The sequence below is a fragment of the Physeter macrocephalus genome, chromosome 11 (genome assembly GCF_002837175.3).
Source record: "Physeter macrocephalus isolate SW-GA chromosome 11, ASM283717v5, whole genome shotgun sequence".
Taxonomy (NCBI): Eukaryota; Metazoa; Chordata; class Mammalia; order Artiodactyla; family Physeteridae; genus Physeter; species Physeter macrocephalus.
Genome location: NC_041224.1, coordinates 132559026 through 132583335, shown reverse-complemented (window position 1 = coordinate 132583335; position 24310 = coordinate 132559026). Strand labels below are relative to the sequence as shown.

Below are 24310 nucleotides of genomic sequence, written 5' to 3'. Positions count from 1 at the left end.
TTAGTTTCATATGTGATCTGTTAGACAATATCAACAGAAGATAATGTGCTAATGCTGATGTTTTTCCTGCCTGGTGGCAGGTTGGTCCTCCTTGGGTTTGTACATTTACCCCAAGAACGTCCTGTGATCACTATATTTCTGGGTACAAATTTCTAAAATATAAAGTGGATCATGCCACTCCCCTACATAAGTCATTTAATAGCTCCTCAAAGCTTCCTGGTGTGGTAAAAACCCCTAGCATGGGATACAAGATCTCACTCACTCTGCAAGATCACCCCATTTCCCACCAGTTTCCAATCCCATGGAATCGTTTGCATCCTAGGCTTTAGGACACCTGGGTTGCCCTACCTTCTGTACTCTGCCTGGCAAACTCCTGCTTGCCCTTGGATACAGCTCAAAGATGACCTCCTTATGATCTCTACCTTAGGAGACTCGGGAGTTCCTTCCTCTGGTATCCATTACATCTTCTGGAATTATTTATGTTTGCCCAGTAAACTATAAAATCTTCAAGGGCAAGAGCTGTGCCTTCCTCATCTGTGTATCCCCAGTAGTTTTTAGCTTAATTCTTGGCACTTGGTATATTCTCAATACTTGTTGTGGAGTGACTGAGTCAGCAAACTGATAAATTGATCCTTAAAGATGATTTTAAAGAAGAGTAATCATAACAATGTTTTATTTTTCACTGAAAAATAGTTACTTGGATTAAAAATTTCTAAAACCTAATATTGTCAAAGGAAATTATTAGTACACTGCTAGAGCAACCTGTCAAGAGGGCAATTTGGCAGTGGGTCTACTTCTGTTAATTTACCACGAGAAAATAATTGAGTATGTGTGTAAATATTTAGTTTAAAAAGTGTCTATTGTTAAAGTATTGTTTATAATAAAAAAATTGGAAACAACTGAAATGTCCAATGATAGAGGATTGGTTAAGTAAATTATAGTATGTCTTTACAATGGAATACAGTGGAACTGCTAAGAATCATGCTTATAAGATAAAACAAACATTGACATAGAGAAATGTTCATGAGTGGTTGCAAAATGAAGAAAAAATGCCATAATAAAAAAACATATTTCACTTTCATATAATTTATATGTAGGTAGAAAATAAAAGTAATTAAAATACACATTTTAATAGAGATTATCTCTGAGTGATGGTTGTATAGATATTTTCCACTTTGTTTTTTTATATTTTCTCCATGTTCCATTTATTACTTTGGCAATGTTTTAATTATTAAAAATAATTCCTGCTAAATCAGACTCAGAGACTTATCTCTACTTTGAATCTGAAATGGATACTAATTTATCTCCTTGTAAGATGTTGGTAACTTCTTGAACTCATTTGGAAGGCTTTTGGAGAAGATTCACATTCATGCTGCTACTAACAGGCAAGTTTATGCCAGAATATATCCTGTTATAGTGGCATAAATACGTGTCCATTATAATTCCCAGTGCTGTGTTCGTGTTGCTTATATTTGCTCTCAAACAAGCATATTCCTTATCTTCTGTAGGACTGAATAGGCCTTGTACTTATTATTCTATTAACTATTGGTCTCTCCTCCGTCAGAGTTTCATAAACAACTGGTTTAGGTGTTCTCTCTTCATTTTTCTGCCCCTGTGTAAGTGCAGCAGACACTTCACCCATTTTTTTCCTGCGCAGATTCCATTACCACCAAATCCTCCTCTGACTCTCATATAGTTTCTTCAAAGAACATCTGGTGGGTAAAGGGCATTACTACAAGTTTTCAGTTTCTGACAATGGAATTCCAGAACTTTTCTAAAACTCTAAAAATCTCTCTCTCTTTTTTTTTTTTTTTTTTTTGTACGCGGGCCTCTCACTGTTGTGGCCTCTCCCTTTGCGGAGCACAGGCTCCAGACGCGCAGGCTCAGCGGCCATGGCTCACGGGCCCAGCCGCTCCGCGGCATGTGGGATCTTGCCCCATCGGCAGGCGGATTCTCAACCACTGCGCCACCAGGGAAGCCCTAAAAATCTCTTTTTTAAAGTGATGCATTGTTTGTTGTAAAAATGTCAATCAACACAGAAACATATAGAAATAAAGTTTGAGAAATGGTTTTCTAATTATTTTTCTATGCATATATGTATTTAAAGAGATTGAACTCTACATACTGTTCATTTTTTAAGTGTGTTTGGGAGCTGTCTCCCTATTCATACATACATCTCTACTTTTATATTTTTAAAATGGTATCGAGGGCTTCCCTGGTGGCGCAGTGGTTGAGAATCTGCCTGCCAATGCAGCGGACACGGGTTCGAGCCCTGGTCTGGGAAGATCCCACATGCCACGGAGCAACTAGGCCCGTGAGCCTCAACTACTGAGCCTGCGCGTTTGGAGCCTGTGCTCCGCAACAAGAGAGGCCGCGACAGTGAGAGGCCCGCGCACCACGATGAAGAGTGGTCCCCACTTGCCACAACTAGAGAAAGACTTCGCACAGAAACGAAGACCCAACACAGCAAAAATAATAAAATAAAAATTAATAAACTCCTGCCCCCAACATCTTCAAAAAAAAAAAATGGTATCGAATTCCATGGTGCAAATATACCATGGTTTCTTTATTCAGCCCCCCCATTGATAAATATTTAGATTGTTTCTAGTTTTTCTCAAATAATAAGGCTACAGTAAACAATCACTTGCATAAATATTTCTATAGGATAAATTTCAAAGAACATATTATTTCTATAGGAGCTTGGCCAGCCCTTTCGTCCCCATCTTTGTTGTAGCCTTGTGTAGAAATGAAGCTTGAATGGATGTTGATTGTTTGACTTCTTGTAATGTGACAAATATTAGAGGAGCAGCGGTGGAAAGGACCGTTACTGTATTGAGAACCTGGGAAGAGATCCATGGTCTTTCTTTGTCATCTCTCTCTTCTCTCTTATTTCTGAAGACGTGTTTAAAATGCAGTTTGATCTGTTCACTTTCACACAGCAGTTGTTTAGGTTTCTCTCTGTTCATTTCAATTTTGTTATCAGGACATTAGGGTCATAGTCCATCCTTTCCAAAACTTGGAAGGAGAGACAGAAGTTTGCTTCCTGGGAGTTATTTTGTGAAACCAACACATTATGCATCAGGGCAGAGATATGCAAAGCATCTTTAAAGTGATAGGAGGCTGCCGGTCTGGTTAGATGTGACTGATTGCATACATTTTATCTAAGGAAGACAGCTTCCTAATTTGGAGATGGGTGCAATTAAACTGTCTCAGCATAAAGGCAATAACCAATCAAACTGTGTACTTTCTCTCATTCCAACTCTTTGCTCACCAAACACCATTCTGATAAGAACTTGAGTTTCTCTATGGAATTGCCTACAACGAGAGCATAAGCTGGCACTCAGAATTTGAAGATGGATGAATAAATTAGCATTCTGGCTTTATACATCAGGCTAGTAAATTTGTGTAATGTTCACCTGCCCCTTGGAAATGGATACTGTCTTGGTGTGCTGACAAAACTAAGTGTCTGTATATGAAAACCTGAAGACCATTGTAAAAGGAGCCAGGCTGCTGGCTGCCCTTCCAGGCGAAGCACCACATTCTCCGTGTTGCTGTGATGAAATGACTTTTCCCCCCAGTTCTGTTCTTCACTTAATATTTTCTCACATGCATTTCTCTCCACCACTCCCCACCCTCCTGCCCACCTCTCCTCTCGGCAGGCATGCGGGATCTTAGTTCCCCAGCCCGGGATCTAGCCTGCGCCCCCTGCAGTGGAAGCACGGGGTCTTAACCACTGGACCGCCAGGGAAACCCCTCATGTGCATTTCTAAATATGTTGCAGTATAATTTTTAGATCTATTATTAACTATAAGATATTACATTGAGTTACATTACCATCTAACTGTTCCTTCATTGTTGAATATTGAGGCCATTTTCTGTGTCTTGTCTGATAAATGATTCTACTCCAAAATCTTCCTACAAAAAGAAGATTTTTCTTCTTTTGCACTTTTTCTTTAGAAGTTCTCAAAATGGGATTATCAGCTCATAGGGTTTGTCAAACTGAACCAATTCACCTTATCACCAATGATGTGGATTTATATATATGTTTTCCTTATAGTCATGCTACTTTGGTTTCTATTATTAAAATATTTGATGAATGAATTCCTTCAAACATATAAGGTAGAAATAATAGCAATCCTACACAAACTCTTTCAGAAAATATAGAAAGAAGAAATACTTTCCAAATCATATTGTGAGGCCACTATAACCTGATACCAAAACTAGATGAGGGCATTTCAAGGAAAGAAAATGACAGATGAATATCCCTTGTGAACTTAGGTGTAAAAAACCTTAGCAAATTAAATCTAGCAATGTAACGTAATAAAGAGTGATGTACTGCTATTTCTTGGTGTATTAATTTTTAGACCTTTTTAGACGTTATCTACAGACTATTCTGATAGATGAGGATTTAGCTCTCTTACACCATTATTTCCTCTGCTTCCCCTTCTCCCCCCAAATAGTTACATTAAAATTTAATTAATTCAGCATTCACTGTTCCCATTATTATGCCTATGTAAATATTACTTATAGCCGAGCATTTTACCATACTAGGGTTTCTTTTTGTATTTTTTCTGCAAATTATATTTGCCTTGCTTTTTAAATTTGCTTAGTATTCTATTGCTAACTTTTCCCACTCTTTTTAATAGTCTCTCAGTATACTTTTCCACAGGATAATCACATCAGGTAATCCATTAGTTCACTTTTTTGCCCCCTTGGTGATATCCTTCCTTTAGACCCCCATTCTCCATCTGTTTGCCTTGTTGTTCTCCAAGCCCACTGACCAGCTATCCTCCTGGGACTTCCCTTTGCTGTCATCCTTTGAATCCCCTCTTGGAATTTCTCTATGGTTTGATTCACCACTTCCTGGATCTCCGGTCTTCCTCTTTCTGGGTTTGCTTACTTAGTGTGGCCAAGGATCTCTGTCTCTAATTGGCTAAAATGATGGTACAGTCACACAGAAATCTAGACCACAGACATTTCTCATGATACCCCCTTACTCCTCCTCGGAGCCAAACACTTGGGAAGCTTTTATGTTCCTGGGGGTGAAACAAAGTTCCCAAAGCAGGCAGGAGAAGTGCCGCGAGGTCACACTGGTGGAGGACCCAGGAGTGCACTTCTCCTGCACCCCTTCCCACAAGTGGAAGATGGATTCCATTCCACCCTCCCTGGAGGGAGTACCTCTGTCAAAAGCTGGACCACAGCTCAGTGGGCTCCAGAGGGACAGCTGTAGCTCTCACCTGCTGTCACCATGTCTTGTCTTGTACTTTTATTTTCCCAAAGATACTATAAGCTGCCTGAGGGTGAGATGATGTCTTATTATATTTAGATTGAGCTTCAGTGTCGTTCTAGGTAGGTTTTAGGAGAGAGTGAAATAGATGGGTGTGTTTAATCCACCATCTTAACCCAGAAGTCCTTTGAAGCACTTTTTTCAGTTGGGTTCAGTGACACTGTGTTCTCTTGAGTGTCATCTTAGTTCACTTGGTGTTCAACCCCAGTCTCTTGCTGGGTCCCCTTCCTCTTTCTGATCTCTACATGTTGCAGGGCCTCAGGGCTTGACCTTCTCTTCTTTTTTCTGGATTCATTCCTTAGGTGGCTTCATCCACTCCTAGGCCTATAAATCCCATCATTATGCTTATGCTTCCCAAATTTATCCTTATGGACCTTCCTTCTGAATTCAGAACTCCTTTCCCAGAGTCTTCCCTTGCATGGCTGAGAAGCATCTCACCCAGCCACCCTCCCTTCCCCTCTCCGAAACTGGCTTCTCCCCCAGCGTTCTCCACAGTAAAGGCCCCCACCATAAACCAGCAACTTAGGCTAATTACTTGGTGTCATTCCTTGATTTCTCTCTGAATCTCACATCCAATCTCTCAGAAAATCCTGAAGACTCTATTTTTAAAATATAGTCCAAATTGGGCCGCTTCTCATCACCTTAACCACTCCGTCAGATGTTGTCCTAAGCAGAAAAGCTTTCTGGAGCACGTGTATAAGATAGCACCCTTTTCAGCACAGCGCCCTCTGTACATACGTGTGTATCCAGTCCCAGTGAGGCGCCACAGCATAGATTCTATTTTTCTTCCTTTCCATATCTGTAACTCCCTCCACCAACAGTGAAAAACCTGGCTCCTATCATCCTCAGCTAAAAAGGGTCTTAGAGATAGAATCTGAGGCCCTGGCATTCCAGAGCAGAAACAGAGTAATCAAGAAGTGAAGTGAGGGACTTCCCTGGTGGTCCAATGGGTGGGACTCCGTGGTCCCGATGCAGTAGGTCCGGGTTTGATCCCTGGTCGGGGAGCTAGATCCCTCATGCATGCGCAACTAAGAGTCTGCATGCCGCAACTAAGAAGTCTGCATGCTGCAACTGAAAGATCACGCATGCCCAACAAGGATCCCACTTGCCAAAGCTGAGACCGGCTAGCCTAAATAAATAAATAAATAAATAATCAAATATATATATTAAAAAAAAGTGGAGTGAGTAGCTGACCCAAGACGACACTAGGTAGCTTGAACAGAATTTTTACGTTTGAAAACTGTGTAACAGGGTGCTTAGTGTTAGAGGAGCGCTAATGATACGCTATTATAATTTACTTTTAAATGCTCTTTTTGTGTAATTTCTTTTGGGAAATGTTCTTAGAGACTAAAATTGCCTGGTACTGAATAACCTTATATTAATACTTAATTCATTACATAATCAACATATATTCTATTTTTTTCTGGGTAAAAAATGGATGCTGGGGGAAAGCACGTCCCCTGAAGTGTCCTCTTCTTAGTTGTATTTTTCTAGGCCTCCTTTCTAGACAGGTGAGATTTTCTGGCATCTGTACCTTTATGTCGCTAGAATAAGGAAGGGAATTTGGAGAAAAGCTACTTCAGCCCAGGAATGTCCCAGCTCTTCTTCATGGAAGTGGCCTCTTCATTTCCTCCACATTGTCCCACTGTTCCAGCTTCCCCTTATCTGCTTGAAAGGATTTCCTGAACATCTGGCCTGTGACAACAGTGGCCTCATAGCCCCTCCCGGAGGCTGGAAGTGACTTTTTGGGGTCACCTTGACACAAGTACTCCAGAGTTTCCTCCCTGGTGTACATATTAGTTCTGGCTGAGGATCACAACAACATTGTTTAATGTTTGATTTGTAAAAACAGTTAAGTCTAACTGGTGGGCGGGGGTCTTTGAAAATAAATGTACTCTCTCTGTAGTTCGTTTTGCTCATTGCCTAATATTTTTTTAAAAAAATGCTCTCAGAGCAGGTACCGTTTTCTGATTCACACAAAGGACCTACTGGGGCCACTGTTTGCCCCGGTTAGGTAAGCTTAGAGTCAGGGAGGAAGTGCTGGGAACAGTGGCATGAGGTTTAGATGCTATAATAGAGGACAGGGCAGGGAGATGTGAACAGGATGCAGCCAGCTACCAGAGAGGAGCGGTGTGAGGAAAGAACCAAGATGCCTACGTGGGCGTCTACTTATTATGACCTTCTGTTGCCTGGTGTGCAATGTAAACCTCTTCCTTACCATCAGTAAAATCTTCATTACCTTAAAAACAAAAGTGCTGGGGCTTCCCTGGTGGCACAGTGGTTGGGAGTCTGCCTGCCAATTCAGGGGTCACAGGTTCGATCCCTGGTCCGGGAAGATCCCACATGCCGTGAAGCCTAGAGGGGAGCCCACGCGCAGCAACGAAGACCCAATGCAAGCATAAATAAATAAATAAATTAGAAAAAAAAAAGTGCTGCCTAGGGAATCTGAAGAAACCATGTGCCCACCTGTGGAAGATGAGTTCTGCTTCAAGGCCATCAGTTGGGGCAACTTGAAAAAATAAACAGCATCTTTCATGCTTGATATTTACTAATAACTTGCCATCAACAAAAAGCTCCTTTTTTGTTACCTGCCTGGTAACTTGAGAGGGAGCTCAAGTTACCAGGCAGTTTCCCAGTGGTGCCACAGATGTTCCAGGTTGGTGGTCTTAAGTACTCGTTGAAATCCCTGTGGGTCTTCCTGGTCCCTCCCTATTGATGTAGATGTTACATTGTTGTTACCTTGCTGTCCCTGGAATTCAGCAGTGTTCTGCATCACGTGTTCTCTACACTTTGGACCCCTGGAATGCCTGTCGCATGAGTTAGATGACTGTATGTGTGACCTAGGATTTTCCACTACTTAAGGCTGTCTCGGTTTGCTTTTTTCTTTTTTTGAGCTGAATTCCATGGCAACACTAAAGAATGTGTCTGTGTTGCTTTTTTTTTTTTTAATAGGGTACCAGAACATCTTGTGAAGAGCATAACTTGGCAGACATTGCAAGCCGTAAATTTTTGCCATAAGCACAATGTAAGTCTCATGATCTCCCTCTAAAAACCAGAAGGCTGCCCTTAAGCTGAGGTGGAGCCTTTGTACAAAGTTTATGTCATACTTTTGTGGATAGAATTTTTTACCCAAATCTTCGTAAGCCTGGTTGGGGTAAGTAGACGCTAAAAATGCCAACCTAGCTAGTCCTTCTTGTTCAGGTTTTAGAGATGCATTTTTATGATTTTAAGAAAGTAGTTATGTTTACGTTGCTTTGGAACTGCTCAGATTTAAGGTAGAATCCCATTCACTTGGAGTCCGTGTTGGTCTGGAGCCCTCAAAGTACTCTGAAATCGGGGAGGGGAACCCCAGGTGGCTCATGCTTGTTGAGTGCAGTATGTGGAGTCTCAAGTACAATGCACACGTACTAGTGTCTGCATTGGTGACATAGAGGTGCCAAGTCTGCAACAAAGCAGCCAGTGGAAACCTCTAGCACTCCCAGCCACAGCGAGGCTGGCGGGAAGCACAGTGGACCGCTGCCCAGGTGGTGTGACTTCACAGATGCTGGGAAGCCTGCTGTTCCTTCCAATACAACATGGCCCAGTCCCTGTGCACAGAAGCCAGACTCCAACATCAGAGCTTCACTTTGGCCACAAGGTCAATTTACTGCAATGTGTCATCCTGACAACAGCCAGGGTCCAGTTTCACTGGTGGGGCTGAATCCCCTTCCTCACGCTGTTCTAAATGGGTTTTTTTTTTTCCCGAAGCTGCCTTCCCAGAGAAGCAAATATGAGAATAGGCAGCACTTCTCCCTGCTGATCCTCCACCTAGCTCACGGCTACAATCCTTGTGCCAATGCATGCAGAGCAGGGAGCGTGGACACCTTATAAGTACTGCGAGTGAGGGCTAGCAGTTTCCTGAGAGCAGGTTTTAGGATGGGGGAGCAAGAGAGACTGCAGAAAGGCCCTGGTGGGGAAAAGCAGAGACACAAAGAACAAATATAACGCATACCACAGTTCCCTGGAGGGCCCCTGAAGCTGTTTGGCCACATGTGCATGGGGGGAGGGTTGTAGAAACTTGTAAAGAATTCCCAGAACAGAATAGGAGCACATTCTTGCTTACAAGTACTTCTGACCATCTGTCATCATGATATTCAGGGGTGTACCCATTTATAGTAATATTTGAAGCCAGTGGTAAAAAAAAGTGGAGATCTCAGGGCCATTAATTGCTGAGAATCAGATCGATTGTAATAAAATAATTCAGAAACTGTGTCCCCCCAGTTTTTCCAGAATAATAAATACTCATGGGGAAACACACTGAGGTCTCACCCTGAAGATCCTTTGGAGTGAGAACTAGGCCAGGCCCAAGAGGAAACCCTGTCATCTCTCCAGATTCTAGAGAGTCAAGAACATCCCAGGGTATCAGACGCAAGCCAGAGAGGGTCTCTCAGATTGCAGAAGGCTCCAACATTCTCCTCCAGAGAGGAAAACACTTGGAAGAAGGGAAGGTTATTAGGAACCTGAACAGTACTATGACCCCATGGTTGTTTTTATGTAATTTTAATTAGGTTGTTGATTTGTTCCTTGCCAAAAAAATTGCTATTTAATAAGAAAATCATGTGAAGATTCTTAAACATTCTTCCAGCATCACCCTGTTAAGCAATGTCAGCTGTAGTTTGGAAACCACAGGTGATTTGTGTCTAAACTCTGGCATGGGGGCTACATCCCGTGGGGTGAAGGCACAGAAAGAAGCCTGGATGTGTGTGGGATGGAGCTGACATCTAGCGACGCCCCAGAGGGTGAGCACTGCCTGCTCTTATTTATCTGGTGGGGACGAATGTCAGAGCTGGAAGGGAGGTCTCTTGGCAAGCTGCTGCTTCCCGCCCGTCTCTTTCCCAGCTTATCTCAGTAGGCCCAGGGCTTGTCCTGTTTACCAGGCGGAATGTGTTCTGTTCTCAGTTAAACAACAGGATTGTGAATTCTGCTTAGGCACCAACTTGCAGCTCCTGCAGCCATGCTGCAGGCCTCGCCCAGAGCCTTTTAACATTTTCCCTGTCACCTAAGGTAGCCAGATTAAATACAGGACACCCAGTTAAATGTGAATTTCAGGTAAACAATCATAACACTTTAGTATAAATATGTCCCAAACATTGCGTGGGGCATACTTATACTAAAAAATTATTTGTTGTTTATCTGGCTACCCTACTTTCATTTTTCCTTTCACACTTGTTGGTCTTTAGGGGCCCTTCAGGAATTTGGGCTGACTCAGGCTATGATGGGTATGGTACTAGGTTTATTTTAGGCTGCTGTTTTGTAGTCTGTTTTCCAAAAGACCAGTGAGAGGTTCAAACAGTTTCTCAAATATTTGCTAAATATTCATATGTTTTATTTAGTCCATGTATTATAGTTGCTTCTTTTTAATCTGCTTTGGTTTGGTGTTTGTGATTAGTGCATACACAGAGATGTAAAGCCAGAAAACATCCTCATCACAAAACATTCTGTGATTAAGCTTTGTGACTTTGGATTCGCTCGGCTTTTGAGTGAGTATTGAAGTTTTCTTTAGTTAAGTGTCAAAGCTGGAAAGATTTTTAATATGATAAAGAATCTAAATGCTATAGAAAGCTGGTTCCTGTATATTTAGGGCATAAGCTTGCTATAAATTATATGTCTGCAATTAATTGAAAACATGTAGATATACACTGGTTTAAAGTGTATGCTATCTGTAAATTTTACCACAGTAAAGTGCTTATTAAAAAGTATGTTACCCTCCTGGTTTCTACCATGTTTTGCTAAAATAGTACTTTTTAGAGCTACTATTTTAGAAGAGTGGTTTTCAACCTCGGCTGTAGATTAGAATCATCTGGGAAACTATAAACTCTAACTATAAAAACTATACTGATACCCCTCCAGGGATTCTGGTTTAATTGGACTGGGGGGTGCCCAAACATCAGTAATTTTAAAAATACTGTATTCCAAGTGATTTTAATGTGCAACCAGTATTGTGAACCACTGATTTAGGGAAGCCACAGATGGAACACAAGCTTGGTTTCTCAGGTCTTCCCCCTCCTGGTTTTTTTTTTTTTTTTTTTTTTTGCGGTACACGGGCTTCTCACCGCTGTGGCCTCTCCCATTGCGGAGCACAGGCTCCGGACGCGCAGGCCCAGTGGCCATGGCTCACGGGCCCAGCCGCTCCGCGGCATGTGGGATGACACAAGAGTCTCTTTTCAACATAGTTTGGATCAAGTTAAACTCCGAATAATGATGATAACAACAATAAAAACATACATTTCTATAAGGGCCTAGCAGTTTATAGAATGCTGTTGTGTTTCGCTTCATTTATTATGATGTGGTAATTCATTCTCTGGATGTCCTTGACTCCAGCCTGTCAGGCTAGTTTGGATTATTCAGATGCTATTTAGAATACGCTCAACCTTCTAAGTGTCGGGAAGAAAGGCTGGTTCTTCTTATGTCACCCTTCTTGTTTTACTTTCCCACCCCAAAGTCCTTTCCTTTGTTTCTACTCTTGGGGAATAGGGGGGAGGAGAAGAGGGGGAAGGAAGGGACAGATTGATTGACCCCTTCAGAAGTCAGGGAGTTGAGCTATGACTCCCAGTTTAAAGCAAACTTTTCTTCCTTGAAACTCATGTAGCATCTGCTGTTGCCATGTCTTGTCTTGTACTTGTGTCTTGTGCTTGCATCAGTCCAAGGGTACTGTAAGCTGCCTGAGGCTGAGATCCTGTCTTTTATTTCTATTTATCCTCCACCAACATCTGCACACAGTAGGCAGTAAATATTTGCTGGTAGCTTTTGTTGAGTGACATGTAAGTCACCTTGGAGCCCTGCCAGGGGCACTGAGCCTTCCTTTGCTGTGTTTTCCCAGTGATTTTAGGGCACTATGTCCATGTCCTACCCCCCAGCTGTCTGGTGGAAGAAGGTTATTAAGGTACAGACAATGTGCTCATGAGGAAGCTCACTGAGACCTGGGACAAGGCATTAGAGAGCATATTTTGGTGGCTCATCCAAAATGGGCAAGGACGGCAGTTTTTGGATTTGAGTGAAAGGTAAAGCTCCGAGACAAACTGGTAAATTTAGCCAACTTTATACCCTGAGGTCGGAACTCCAGCCCAGTCCATTAGCAGCGTTTCTGGGGCCCTGGCTGGCAGGCTTTCACTGTTCACTGTGCTCTGGGAAGTGGGCCTGGGTGTGCCAGGGGCGCCCTTCTGAGCATCTCCATCTGTTCTCTGTACAAAATTCCTCTTCAGATGTCATATCCCTGGAATTTTACATGAGGGCGATTTTAGCTTATTTGGCTGAAATGTGGGCAGGTGAGCCTCACATAGTCCCCCAGAATATAAAAATGCTCCTTGTGTTTTATTCCAATACATGTTTATCTTGACCCATCAGTATTCAGTGAATATGATTTTGATTTGTGGTTGTTGCACTTTTGCTATTTTTTTAAATTTAATTTAATTATTTTTTCTGCAGCAGGTTCTTATTACTTATCTATTTTATACATATTGGTGTATATATGTCAATCCCAATCTCCCAATTCATCACACCACCACCACCACCCCCCGCCGCTTCCTCCCCTTGGTGTCCATACGTTTGTTCTCTACATCTGTGTCTCTATTTCTGCTCTGCAAATGGTTCATCTGTACCATTTTTCTAGATTCCACAAATATGCATTAATATACGATATTTGTTTTTCTCTTTCTTTCACTCTGTATTACAGTCTCTAGGTCCATCCATGTCTCTACAAATGACCCAATTTCCTTCCTTTTTATGGCTGAATAATATTCCATTGTATACATGTACCACATCTTCTTTATCCATTCGCCTGTTGATGGGCATTTAGGTTGCTTCCATGTCCTGGCTGTTGTAAATAGTGCTGCAATGCACATTGGGGTGCATGTATGTTTTTGAATTATGGTTTTCTCAGGGTATACGTCCAGTAGTGGGATTGCTGGGTCATATGGTAGTTCTAGTTTTAGTTTTTTGAGGAATATGGAGTTTCTCCCCCATTCTTCCTAGGAATTAAGGGAGAATTCTGCATAGAATTGAAGGAGGCCCCCAAAATATCTGTAACCACAGCAAGGCCACTCCTGACCGGAGTCCTGTTTTTGATGGGCTCTGGCAGGTGACTGCCCCTTGGAAGTGGAATCAGCGTAACTGGGCTGTCAGCAGAATTGCACCTACACCTAATAGCGATATCTGTAAAATTAATTCCTGGGCAGTAGATATAGTGTGTACATTTAAAATGGTCCCTTTATATGACACCATTTCCTTAGGTGGATCTACAGTGTCATTTGCAGGCTTTTTCTCTGCTTATACCTTAAAATCTAGTGTTCTCTCTTGCACCCTTTCTTCCCCCTCTTCTTGGAGCAATGGTTTTAGCTATATGTGATTCCAAATGTCCAGCCCAGATTTTCTCTATGCCCCCAACCTATGAGTCCAGTGGTCTACTGAACATTACATCCACAGGCATTCATTCCTCCCATCCTCTCTTCCAAATCTCATGCCTACTGCATAATAAGTTTACTCTAAGAAAGAAAATATATCCAGCTTAAAGCAGGGAAGGGAGGTAGAGTCCAAAGGAACATGAGATGTTGATAATGCTATAGTATCTACTCAAATACTCAAAACACAAAATTTAAGACAGCAATAGGGTAAATAAACATGATTATGGGACTTAGGTTAAAAATAAATACTACAATTTTACACAAAAAATTTATGACTTGTAATCCATCAGAAGAAAATTCACTGTATCCAATGAAATGTAGTAATGAGGACAGGGCAAATAAATAGTGCAGTACCAAAGAAGGTGTTAAACTAAAGGGCTAATGTAGCAGTAGTTAAAGTGAATGTAAATGGGTTAAACCTAACAAAATAGGTTTTTTTATATTTTAATTATATTCAATTAAATTATATATATATTACATTGAATTATAAATACAAGGTCCAACAATAAAACTATGACAAGAAGTCTACCAGTAAATATGAAACAAGCTGGGGTAGCAATTTTAATACACAACAAAATAAAATTTAAGGCCAAACAGGAAAAAAAAATGCATAAGGGAAAATGAGTGGTGTATACTGGTAAAAGGAACAATAGAACAACAAGATATGTCCATCACGAATGTACATGTCTTCTAACATTACAATCTAAAAATAAACCAAGCAACAACAAACAACAGTACAGGGAAATAGATAAATTGTAACTGGATATGTTAAAACCCTCTGAGAAACTAATGGATGCAGCAGAGAAAAAAATAAGCAGATAAATGCCTAAATAATAAGTTTGAACTACTAAATTTATGTAGAATTACTTGACACATGGAGAATACACATTATTTCCTAGCACATATGGAATATTTACAGGAGTAGATTATGTATCAGGCCACAAAGGAAACCTTAATAAATTCCAAAAGATAATGTTCTTTGACCATGATACAAATGTTCACAGCAGTTTTATTCATAGTAACACAAAACTGGAAACAAGCCAAATGCTCGTCAGCAGGTAAATGGAAAAATAAGTTGTAATATATTCCAACAATGAATATGTTTCAGCAATTACAAAAAAAAATGACATATACAACTACATAGATGAATCTCTGAGCAGATGAAGCCATACACAAGAGTACATTTTATACAATTTCTTTTATATGAAATCCCATAACAGTTACAACTAATCTATAGCAGATGCCAGAACTACAGGGTTGGGTCCAGGAGCAAAGGAGCCCAAGGGAACTTTAAGAGTATGTAAATATCCATGACCTAGTATTCCCACTCTGAGTTGCACAGACAAAAGAAATACATATAATGTGCACTAAAAGACAGCTACAAGAATATTCTTAGCAGAATTATTAGGGCCACAACAAATAACCAAAATTCATGAAAAGTGGAATATTTTTGTATAAGTTTTGACACAAATAACACACCTGTGAAAAAATCACCACAATTATGATAGTGAACTTATTTATCACCGCTCAAAATTTCCTCATGCCCTTTGAAACCTTTCCAGTTCCATCCCTGCCTTTTAGCCCTGTCCCTAAACTATTGATCTGCTTTCTGTCTCTATAGATTAGTTAACCTTTTCTACAATTTTATATAATGGAATCATACATTTTGTCTGACTTCTTTCACTCTGCAGTGAACTGAATGTGTTTACACCAAAATCATATGTTGTAGCTCTAACTCTCAATGTGATGGTATTTAGAAGTGGAGCCTTTGGGAGGTAATTAGGTTTAGATGAGGTCGTGAGGGTGGGGCCCACATGATGGGATTAGTGTCCTTAGAAGAGGAAGAGAGACCAGAGTTCTCTCTCTCTCTCCCCACCATATGAAGACACAGCAAAAAGGTGGCCGTCTGCATGCCAGGGAGAGGGTTCTCACCAGGAACCAAACCTGCTGGCACTTTGATCTTGGACTTCTCAGTCTCCAAAACTGTCAGAAATAAATGTGTATTGTTTAAGCCACCCAGTCTGTGGCATTTTGTTACAGTAGCCCAAAGCTTACTAAGACACACTCAGAATAATTATTTTGAGATTCATCCCAGTTGCTACCTGTATCATTAATTCATTTCTTTTTATTACTAAGTAGCATTCCATTGTATGGATATACCACAGTCTTTATTCATTTATCTTTTGATGGACCTACAAATGTAGATTTTCATCTCTGGTGTAGTGATTTTTATTTTCTTTTATGCATTATTTTTCAAATAACAATAAACGTATTTTAATCCCATTATTTGTAGTGCATAATTTCTGACTGTTAGCTTCAATTACACCATTTCTACAAATGGCCATTTGGGAATTTAGTCCTCATTCACTATTAGTCCATGTGTTTCTGGAGGTGTAGAAGCCAGAGCATATGACTCAGACCTAAGTCATTCAGCACTTAGTATTGACCCATCTACTGTGATTCATTTGGAAATGGGAACTTGACCAAACCAAAACGAATGGAATTACCCATGATTTTGCTAACATTTTATTGGCTTAAAATGAGAGAGAATATAAGTTTATATTTGTGGCAGCCATGTTCCCACCATAAAGAGAGGTCCTATTAAGAATGGAGTCAGGATAGAGTTAGGCAGATCATTGAGGTAGGAAATTGGGTCACAGAGATATTGTTGGAGACCTGGTCCAACTGCATCTGAAAAGACAATAAAGATAACCAAAGTGGAAGCAACTTGAGCTATATCTGAATCGTTGTGTGAACTTTTGAACAGGGACTAGACCTTATATGTAGTCTGGCCAAGCTCATGAAGTCACGTGAAGGGCTGTGTGAGCCACTCAATCCAAGTCTTAGAAGTTAACAGTTTTAAGTGTAAGACAACTGGTTAAACTGACTGTCTTGTGCTGAATAAGGAAACAGGGTGAGAGACCTGGTTTTGAAAAATTCAATTTATTAGACCCTTTAGGAAGGTCAAACAAGAATGAGAAAGTTTTAAGGTGGATCTGTTCTCTCTGCAAGCGGATCAGAGAATATTATTTTAGTATAACGATCCTTTCTACCTGCAGTCCGAAGTCTGAGACAGCTGCTACTGCAGTAGCCGGATTGGCAAGGGTTAGCAAGCCAAAGTCTCTGCCCCAAACTAACATTGACTCAAGCAAAAGCAGAGGTGGGAGGCCTAGCAAGAATGGTAGATGAGGAAATTGTAACCTAGTATGTCAGGTCCCTTTCACATTCTTCCATTTAAGCAAACGTTGCCCGAGGCAGGGACAAATTACTCCTATTGAGAAGATGCAGTCCAGAGGCACAAATACTAAGGAGAAGGACATTCAGCTCAGGGCCAAAGAGATTGGCCGTGCATTGTGGCTGTGTTTGGTTCCTGGGGCTGCTGTAACATACATAAACTGGATGGTTAAAACAACAGAAGTGTATTGTCTCACAGTTCCAGAGACTAGAAGTTTGAAATCAAGGTGTTGGCAAGGTTGATTCCTCTGGAAGCACTGAGAGAAAATCTGTTTCATAACTTCCTCCTAGCTTCTGACAGTTGTTGGCAATCCTTTAGAAGACAGGAAATCCAAGGGTGATTTCCACATTTAAAGATTGACTCCTTGATATCTCTGTTTACTACCCCTTGATATAGAGTGAATGGAAATAGATTAAAAGTATATCAAGAGTTTAAATAAATTTTACTATTAGAGAAATCCCAAGCCTTACAAACAAGAGGCGAGGGTTGCTCAAAGCTTAAAATAATCCTCAGCCTCCAGAACCTGAAGTTAAAGTACACTGATAAAGAATTACAAGAGGCATCTCAGATGTGGTCATGGAAAACAATCGTGTTAACAATAGATTGGATTGTCAAAGCAGACTCATACAAAATATTAGATCTTACTTTACACCAAACTTTATATGAAAAGATATAAGCAAACACCAAGTATAGATAAGAATCCATAAATTTCAGGTTTGCCTACAATAAGAAAAATAGATGGGTTATAAATATCCTACTAAAACATTTTGTAAGTAGGGAATCCCTGTGTGCAAGGAGATCTGGTGGAAGTCATTCTTTCCTGTTGTCCCCGCTAGGGAAGAAGTGGTTTATTGACCTGTGATTAACCATTCTCTCCTCAACAGTGGAAGAAAGATCCTTCCAGAGAGCAGATCTAGAACAGCCAGACTCGTTGACAAAAGAACTGCATTTCACTTCTAGACTGAGGGCTCCTTGCCTTATACTTCACATAAGATACAATGTAAGTTATATACCAGAAACTGCTTTGTGTTGTTTTCCTTCCCCAATGGCAGCCTAGGGAAAAAAGTGTGTTTTAGATGTTTGGGGATTCATTAAACTTACTATTTAGCATTAGTTTTCTGGGCCAAGAGGAGTTAGAAGTCTGACTGAGAGGACTGTGCACTAAACAGATATTTTGGGCTTTGAGCTGTATCTGTAAATGAACGGGACTTTTAAGTGTTATTGCTTTGGGAAGGTAGAGGAGAATGTGTTTTCATTGGGACATAGCATAGGTTTATTATGGAGGCAGAGATATTTTTGAAGGTGATTGAATGGGAAGATGGGGTAGACAAATGAATGGATATTTCCTTGGTTGTGTTTGTTTTCTATTCAACATCAATTCACCCTGTTTCTAGTACTGCCATTTGGAGATTCGTTCAGGGATGTGCTATTAGAGGGAAGAAAATGATACACACTGAAAGAAATAAGTGTATTTCATCCCCTGGACTATAGCCATTTGTAGCCATGAGTTCAGGAATTTGTATGTGACAGAATTAGTAAGATGCTGGAACTTCCCAAAAGCTCTTCCTCTTTTCCATTGGATTTGACTGAGAGACAATCTAAGTCTGGAGTTAGAGCAGCCACCTCCAAAGAGAAGGCATGGAATCTGGCAGTAAAGGAGCACGATGAATGAACAGAATCAAACAGAAAGAATCTGGGTCCAGGTGACATCATTTGGTCCACAGTCAAGATGCAGTAGAACCCAAAAACTGATTTTTTAGATACATGAAGCAATTATTTTCCTTTTGTTCTTAAACCCCTTGGATTGGATATCCTGTTATATGAAATTAAATAAAAACCCACTGATATAGTTTTTTAAATATTTAAATACATTTTCAGTGCTTTGTAATCCAAGAAAAGCTTTTTTCAAAGCAACATGTTTTTCTGGAGTCAAGTCTGACATTAATTAAAGACAGATTGGAACTGATAAAATTGCTCAGCAGGAGGGAATATAGGGATTATTTTTCACATTTTCTGGGTTTTGTATCCTCTTTTAAAAATCTGCAAAAAAATAAGTCTGATTAATATGCCTTTAAAAGTCCTACATGATCCTCCTCCTGACTTAATCTCCTGTCTCTCTCCACTTCACCCATTTCACTCCATCTCTACCAGCCTTCTTGCTGATCTCCCACCCCAGAGCCTTTGCACTTCCCATTCTCTCTGCCTAGAAACACTTCTTCCATGTATCCACATGGGTTCCAAAAGTCATTTAGATTTCTTCTCAAACAAAACTGAACACCAAAAACAATGAAAAATTGAAGAATGCATAAGTGTAAAGACCTATAAAAGAGGTAACAATTGATTATAGGCCAGACCATAATAAATGGAAAACTAAGTTCTTTTTTTTTTTGCGGTACACGGGCTTCTCACCGCTGTGGCCTCTCCCATTGCGGAGCACAGGCTCCGGACGCGCAGGCCCAGTGGCCATGGCTCACGGGCCCAGCCGCTCCGCGGCATGTGGGATCCTCCCGGACCGGGGCACGAACCCATGCCCCCTGCATCGGCAGGCGGACTCTCAACCACTGCGCCACCAGGGAAGCCCCCCCTCCTGGTTTTGATTCCTTGCTTGCACTGCTCTCTCTGTTTTCCATGTCCCATCACTGGCCAGCTGGACCGAGTGACTACTACACAGACTACGTGGCCACCAGGTGGTACCGCTCCCCAGAGCTGTTGGTGGGGGACATGCAGTACGGCCCCCCAGTAGATGTTTGGGCAATTGGCTGTGTCTTTGCTGAGCTGCTGTCAGGAGTGCCTCTGTGGCCCGGTAAATCAGATGTGGATCAGCTCTATCTGATTAGAAAAACCTTGGGTAAGTGGTGTTTCTGTCCCGCCTTTCGGAAACTGGATAGTTTTACCCATGTCAGTGCTGGGCAGAGCCAAGTTCCTAATCTCATCTAATGCCCTTTACAGTCACAAAGAGGGAAAGTCTCCATGAAATGGCTCCATGAAAGGTGTCCGGGTTTGTTTTAAGAAAAAGAATCAACAATTTTGAGTATGTTCTAATTGTCCAGAAAGACACAAGAGTCTCTTTTCAACATAGTTTGGATCAAGTTAAACTCCGAATAATGATGATAACAACAATAAAAACATACATTTCTATAAGGGCCTAGCAGTTTATAGAATGCTGTTGTGTTTCGCTTCATTTATTATGATGTGGTAATTCATTCTCTGGATGTCCTTGACTCCAGCCTGTCAGGCTAGTTTGGATTATTCAGATGCTATTTAGAATACGCTCAACCTTCTAAGTGTCGGGAAGAAAGGCTGGTTCTTCTTATGTCACCCTTCTTGTTTTACTTTCCCACCCCAAAGTCCTTTCCTTTGTTTCTACTCTTGGGGAATAGGGGGGAGGAGAAGAGGGGGAAGGAAGGGACAGATTGATTGACCCCTTCAGAAGTCAGGGAGTTGAGCTATGACTCCCAGTTTAAAGCAAACTTTTCTTCCTTGAAACTCATGTAGCATCTGCTGTTGCCATGTCTTGTCTTGTACTTGTGTCTTGTGCTTGCATCAGTCCAAGGGTACTGTAAGCTGCCTGAGGCTGAGATCCTGTCTTTTATTTCTATTTATCCTCCACCAACATCTGCACACAGTAGGCAGTAAATATTTGCTGGTAGCTTTTGTTGAGTGACATGTAAGTCACCTTGGAGCCCTGCCAGGGGCACTGAGCCTTCCTTTGCTGTGTTTTCCCAGTGATTTTAGGGCACTATGTCCATGTCCTACCCCCCAGCTGTCTGGTGGAAGAAGGTTATTAAGGTACAGACAATGTGCTCATGAGGAAGCTCACTGAGACCTGGGACAAGGCATTAGAGAGCATATTTTGGTGGCTCATCCAAAATGGGCAAGGACGGCAGTTTTTGGATTTGAGTGAAAGGTAAAGCTCCGAGACAAACTGGTAAATTTAGCCAACTTTATACCCTGAGGTCGGAACTCCAGCCCAGTCCATTAGCAGCGTTTCTGGGGCCCTGGCTGGCAGGCTTTCACTGTTCACTGTGCTCTGGGAAGTGGGCCTGGGTGTGCCAGGGGCGCCCTTCTGAGCATCTCCATCTGTTCTCTGTACAAAATTCCTCTTCAGATGTCATATCCCTGGAATTTTACATGAGGGCGATTTTAGCTTATTTGGCTGAAATGTGGGCAGGTGAGCCTCACATAGTCCCCCAGAATATAGAAATGCTCCTTGTGTTTTATTCCAATACATGTTTATCTTGACCCATCAGAATTCAGTGAATATGATTTTGATTTGTGGTTGTTGCACTTTTGCTATTTTTTAAAATTTAATTATTTTTTCTGCAGCAGGTTCTTATTACTTATCTATTTTATACATATTGGTGTATATATGTCAATCCCAATCTCCCAATTCATCACACCACCACCACCACCCCCCGCCGCTTCCTCCCCTTGGTGTCCATACGTTTGTTCTCTACATCTGTGTCTCTATTTCTGCTCTGCAAATGGTTCATCTGTACCATTTTTCTAGATTCCACAAATATGCATTAATATACGATATTTGTTTTTCTCTTTCTTTCACTCTGTATTACAGTCTCTAGGTCCATCCATGTCTCTACAAATGACCCAATTTCCTTCCTTTTTATGGCTGAATAATATTCCATTGTATACATGTACCACATCTTCTTTATCCATTCGCCTGTTGATGGGCATTTAGGTTGCTTCCATGTCCTGGCTGTTGTAAATAGTGCTGCAATGCACATTGGGGTGCATGTATGTTTTTGAATTATGGTTTTCTCAGGGTATACGTCCAGTAGTGGGATTGCTGGGTCATATGGTAGTTCTATTTTTAGTTTTTTAAGGAACCTCCATACTGTTCTCCATAGTGGCCGTATCAATTTACATTCCCACCAACAGTGCAAGAGGGTTTCCTTTTCTCCACACCCTCTCCAGCATACTTTTGCTATTTAAAAAAAGCTATTATTTGTTAGTGTGTGTATGTGTGTGTGTGCGCACACATTTCTGAGTTGTTTGGTTTGGACTCCTCAAACATTTTGTGAGCCTTTGAGGGGCAAGAACGTTGCAGCCTTCAGTTTCCGTTCATGCCTCCTCTGTGCCTAACATAGTACTCAACCCACTGTGGGTCTTGGCACAGTTTGTTGAAATTTCCCTCAGTGCCTCTCCCTCTGATTGGAGAAGCAAATTGCAGCCTTTGTAGGTATAGGCACTGACCAACACAGCACCAATGGAAGGAAACCATAGAGCAGTGCTTGCTAACTGATCTAATTTTCTTTGAGAGGATGAAAAAGACTTTATTTTCTATTTATTTATTTTTTGTGGGTTTTTTTGGTTTTGATATTTAAAATTTTTATTGATGTATAGTTGATTTATAATATCATGTTAATTTCAGGGAGCTATACTCAGTATTTTGTAATATATACAACCTATCTAATTTTACCTTTCTCTTTCTTCTTGTCCAAAGGAGACCTCATTCCTAGGCACCATCAAGTATTTAGCACAAATCAGTACTTCAGTGGGGTAAAAATTCCAGACCCTGAAGATATGGTGAGTGACCCATTTTGGAAAGAGCTCTGCATGTCAGAGCTAAGGTTACCAGGGTGTTTAAGGGGGATCATTCTCACTCGATGAATGTACATGAGGAGTTGCAGGCTAACTAGGTTTTGGTAGTTATGCTCCAGCCTGAGCCCCATGGTCCACTTTGCAATGGAAGATCAGTCTAAGAGTAAAAAAACTGGGGCAAATTGGCTAGCAAGATCATGGCCTTCAGTGCTAATTTACAGATTGCTGATAGCAGAGCTTAGCCAGCATGTTGGACAGGAATGCAGAGCTACCTGCCCCAGCCTCACCTGTCCTACATCATTTTTAGCAGTGGAAGCTATGAAGCTCAGAGCCAGTTAACTTTTAGACAATGACTCATCCAGGGAAAATCCAGCATTGTCCAAATCCCCTACTCTACTGTGTTTTCACTCCCAGACTGGGGGAAAACAGTGATGAACTTGCTTGGCCAGCCTTACTCTCATACCTGTCCCCTGTGGCCAATGTGTGGAAAACACTTATTTTTCAAAAATTGAAAAAAATTTAAAACGTGCATATCCTAACTCACTTTCAAGAATTTATTCCAATGAAACTATTAGACAAAGGCATAAAGATATGACATTCTTTTTTTTTCATTGGGATATAGTTGGTTTACAATGTTGTGTTAGTGTCTACTGTACAGCGATGTGGAGTTCCCTGTGCTATACAGCAGGTTCTCATTTTATACATATTAGTGTATATGTGTCAATCCCAATCTCCCAGTTCATCCCACCCGCCCTCCCTTTTCCCCCTTGGTGTCCATACATTTGTTCTCTACATCTCTGTCTCTATTTCTGCCTTGCAAATTGGTTCACCTGTACCATTTTTCTAGATTCCACATATATGCATTAATATACGATATTTTTCTCTTTCGGACTTAAACTTCACTCTGTATGACAGTCTCTAGGTCCATCCACATCTCTACAAATGACCCAGTTTCATTCCTTTTTATGGCTGAATAATATGTACCACATCTTCTTTATCCTGTCATCTGTCGATGGACATTTAGGTTGCTTCAGTGACCTGACTATTGTAAATAGAGCTGCAATGAACATTGGGGTGCATGTGTCTTTTTGAATTATGGTTTTCTCTGGGTATATGCCCAGTAGTGGGATTGCTGTGTCATAGGGTAATTCTATTTTTAGTTTCGTAAGGAACCTTCATACCGTTCTCCGTAGTGGCTGTTATCAGTTTACATTCCCACCAACAGTGCAAGAGGGTTCCCTTTTCTCCACACCCTCTCCAGCATTTATTGTTTGTAGATTTTCTGATGATGCCCAGTCTAACTGGTGTGAGGTGATAACTCATTGTAGTTTCGATTTGCATTTCTCATGACATTCTTTAATAGAAATCATTTCCTTTAGTGTTACATCAGTAGGGAATTAATTAAGTTATGGTATGTCCTTACAATAGAAGTACCACATAGCTAATAAAAATAGATTCATATGTAATCACCTAAAAAAAAGTCCGCAACATATTGATAAATGTAAAAAAGTTACAAAACAGTATATATAATTTGACATAATTTTAATAAATATTTAATAAATACACGCATTTACATGTATAAATATTTAATAAAAACATACATTTACATGTATAAATATAAAATAATATGACAACCTCTGGAAAATCAGGCAAAGATTTTTACGTTTGTGAAATAAATGGTTGCAAAGATATATACCAAAATATTAACAGTGAATGTCTCTTTGTGGTGGGATGATTTGTTTCTCTTTTTTTTTTTTTTTTTTTTTTTGCGGTACGGGGCCCTCTCACTGC

General features: G+C 40.8%; 1 protein-coding gene across 4 annotated transcripts in view; it reads left to right on the top strand.

Moving 5' to 3' along the window:
• Nucleotides 1-24310, top strand: part of CDKL1 (cyclin dependent kinase like 1) — a 67527-nt gene that overhangs the window by 33596 nt on the left and 9621 nt on the right. For all 4 annotated transcript variants that reach the window (XM_028495843.2, XM_028495842.2, XM_055088416.1 and 1 more), the window contains 4 exons: nt 8240-8312; nt 10716-10806; nt 19608-19808; nt 22422-22504. In XM_028495843.2, coding sequence (XP_028351644.1) covers nt 8240-8312; nt 10716-10806; nt 19608-19808; nt 22422-22504 — 448 coding nt within the window. The remainder of the gene's footprint in view (nt 1-8239; nt 8313-10715; nt 10807-19607; nt 19809-22421; nt 22505-24310) is intronic.